Here is a 2,444-nt window from a genome sequence, read left to right on the forward strand (position 1 = left end):
TTTCCTGTTACAGTAACTGTTGTTAATAATAAATAAACACAAACAATAAATAAACCAACAGTGAAATTCATTGGAAAGCCTGTAGGAACTTTGAAAACGACTTTTAAAGGTGAAAGAAAGTTTAAATATTTGAAGGAGAATTTCAACGTTTAGTTGTCAGCAGAGCTTTCCTTGTTGAAGGACTGAGAAGTGATTTGTGCAGTAGAGCTGATTTCCAGCCCAGTTCTCCTGACTGCAGCAGAACATTAGAAGATGTTCTGGTTCAGTAGTTTGGTTCAGCTCAGCTCTGACTGGGATTTGATACAACATGATTTGATTCAATCACAGTCAGATTATTATGATTTCTGTAATTTATCAATTAATTAATATGTTGATCAACAGAAGATGCTCTAATGTCAACAAACTTCATGTTTATGAGAAAAGATTATTTTAGTGTTAAATTTCAATAAATATGTGAATCCATAACAACCACATGTACTGCTGTATAATAACATTTGACAGATAAATGAGTCAATAGTTGTATTGATCTTTGTCTTTTCCTCGATCAGCAACTAATAAAGCCAGAGCCACAATGACAGAAAGACAAACGATCATACCAGCAGGGGGCAGTGTAACACTGAGATGCTCTGTGGACATCGGTGATGGTTGGAGGATTTACTGGTTCAGACAGGATCCAGATCAGCCAGTAGAAATCAGTGAACCAGATGGAGTCTTCATCATCTCAGATGAAGGTGTTTACAGCTGCAGAGGAGGAAGAGGAGGAAGAGGAGGTCCAGTTTTCTACACTGAAACCAGCAGAGAGGTCACCATATGGAAAACTGGTGAGTTTAGTTTCTGTTCATCAATGAAACAAACAAATTATCTTGAACTTGTAAATATGTTTATAAAAGCATTTCATTTTTGGAATGTAAAGTGTAATTTTGTTTTACCTAATGATGTTACACAAGATTTTATTGCATGTATTTATTATTTAAATCTCACATCAACCTGCTATGAAATCTATTTATTAAGTTTAAAAGTTTTTAAACTGAAGGTGGTATTATTATTTCTGCCATGTTTTACAATAAATATTACTTCTATATGTTTAGAAGACACATTTGTATTAATAATTTTATTTAATACCCTAATTTATTCCATTTAAATATTTTTTTCTTATATAAATTTGATCTTTGAATTCAGTGAATGATTCCCTCCTGAAAAAGATCAAATGATTTACTTCTGACTTTATTATTGTTACATTTCTAACCAGAGATTCTTTATGTCAACAGTTTCCATTAAACCCACAATAACCTGGAAACACAACTGGCCTCCGATATTCAGTGGAGAGACGGTCACTCTGAGATGTGAGATCAGAGGAGGAGGATCTCAGTGGATGTATGAATGGGAAATAAATGACAGAAACTCTCCATCATTTGATGAATACAAGAACATCTCAGCTAGAAATGGTGACAGATTCAGGTGCAGAGGAAGAGGAAACTATCAGTTCACACAGTGGAGTGATGATCTGTCATTGACTGTCAGTAAGTAGATCATCTGTTATAAACATAGAATGATTATTTACAATGTACAACTGAAGACTTTTTATTGAACATTAAAATGTTTCATGTTGTTTATTATATATAATAATTATATAAGATGATTTATTGATTATCTTCTAAGACAAACTAAAGTCATTATTGCCCCAATCAGCTGCATGTTTCTCTTGTATTTTTAGTGCTATATTCTTCATATTATAAAGTTTTGCTTGTGTAATTTATGTAAAATGTGATTTGACATAAAATAAGATAAGTTCCTATTGTCATAAAATAAGAACTTATCTTATTTTGTGACGATAAGAACTGATTTATTTTATGTTCTTATTGACATAAAACAAATCAGTTCTTATTGTCTGTGAAAAAAAAATCAATCCAGTCCTTCTTTGATGCTGAGCAGCAAGACTTTCTGTTAATTTGCTTATTACCATCTTGGTAGTAAAGACTAAATAAATAAATAAATAAATAAATAAATAAATAAATAAATAAATAAATGCAGTGATCCACAGTAAGAAACAATATGATTAACACCTGATCAGATTCTGACTGTTTCTGTGATTTTCTTGAGTTCTTTCAGTCTGATTTTAAAAACTCTTCCTGAGTCGTTCAGTCTGAACCTCCTGGTTGATAAATAATTTATATTTAGAAATAATCTGACAGGGCCTGAATTGTAGTTATCAGTCCTGTTTTGAAGTTTTGTTATCAATTTTACATAATAGTAAAATGTCATTTATTTTCTAATTATGGTTTAATGGCTTGATGGTAAATCTGACCTGTCAGTTTTGTTTAAGATTCATTATTAGTGTTTGGTTCTAGTAACTCAACATGTGATTTATAGCAACATATAGAACTGTATGTTGCCATATTAAGATGACATTGTAGCAATAATTTTAATATTTACTTATTTTTATG

The 2,444-nt window shown here is 31.2% G+C and overlaps 1 protein-coding gene across 1 annotated transcript in view; it reads left to right on the forward strand.

Annotated features, from left to right (window-relative positions):
- Nucleotides 1–1,567, forward strand: part of LOC107834914 (uncharacterized) — a 2,804-nt gene extending 1,237 nt beyond the window's left edge. The window contains exons 3-4 of the mRNA XM_016666927.1: nucleotides 549–821; nucleotides 1,269–1,567. Coding sequence (XP_016522413.1) covers nucleotides 549–821; nucleotides 1,269–1,528 — 533 coding nt within the window. The 3' untranslated portion in view covers nucleotides 1,529–1,567. The remainder of the gene's footprint in view (nucleotides 1–548; nucleotides 822–1,268) is intronic.
- Nucleotides 1,568–2,444: the final 877 nt, after the last annotated feature.

This window comes from Poecilia formosa, unplaced genomic scaffold, assembly GCF_000485575.1.
Source record: "Poecilia formosa unplaced genomic scaffold, Poecilia_formosa-5.1.2 Scaffold845, whole genome shotgun sequence".
NCBI lineage: Eukaryota > Metazoa > Chordata > Actinopteri > Cyprinodontiformes > Poeciliidae > Poecilia > Poecilia formosa.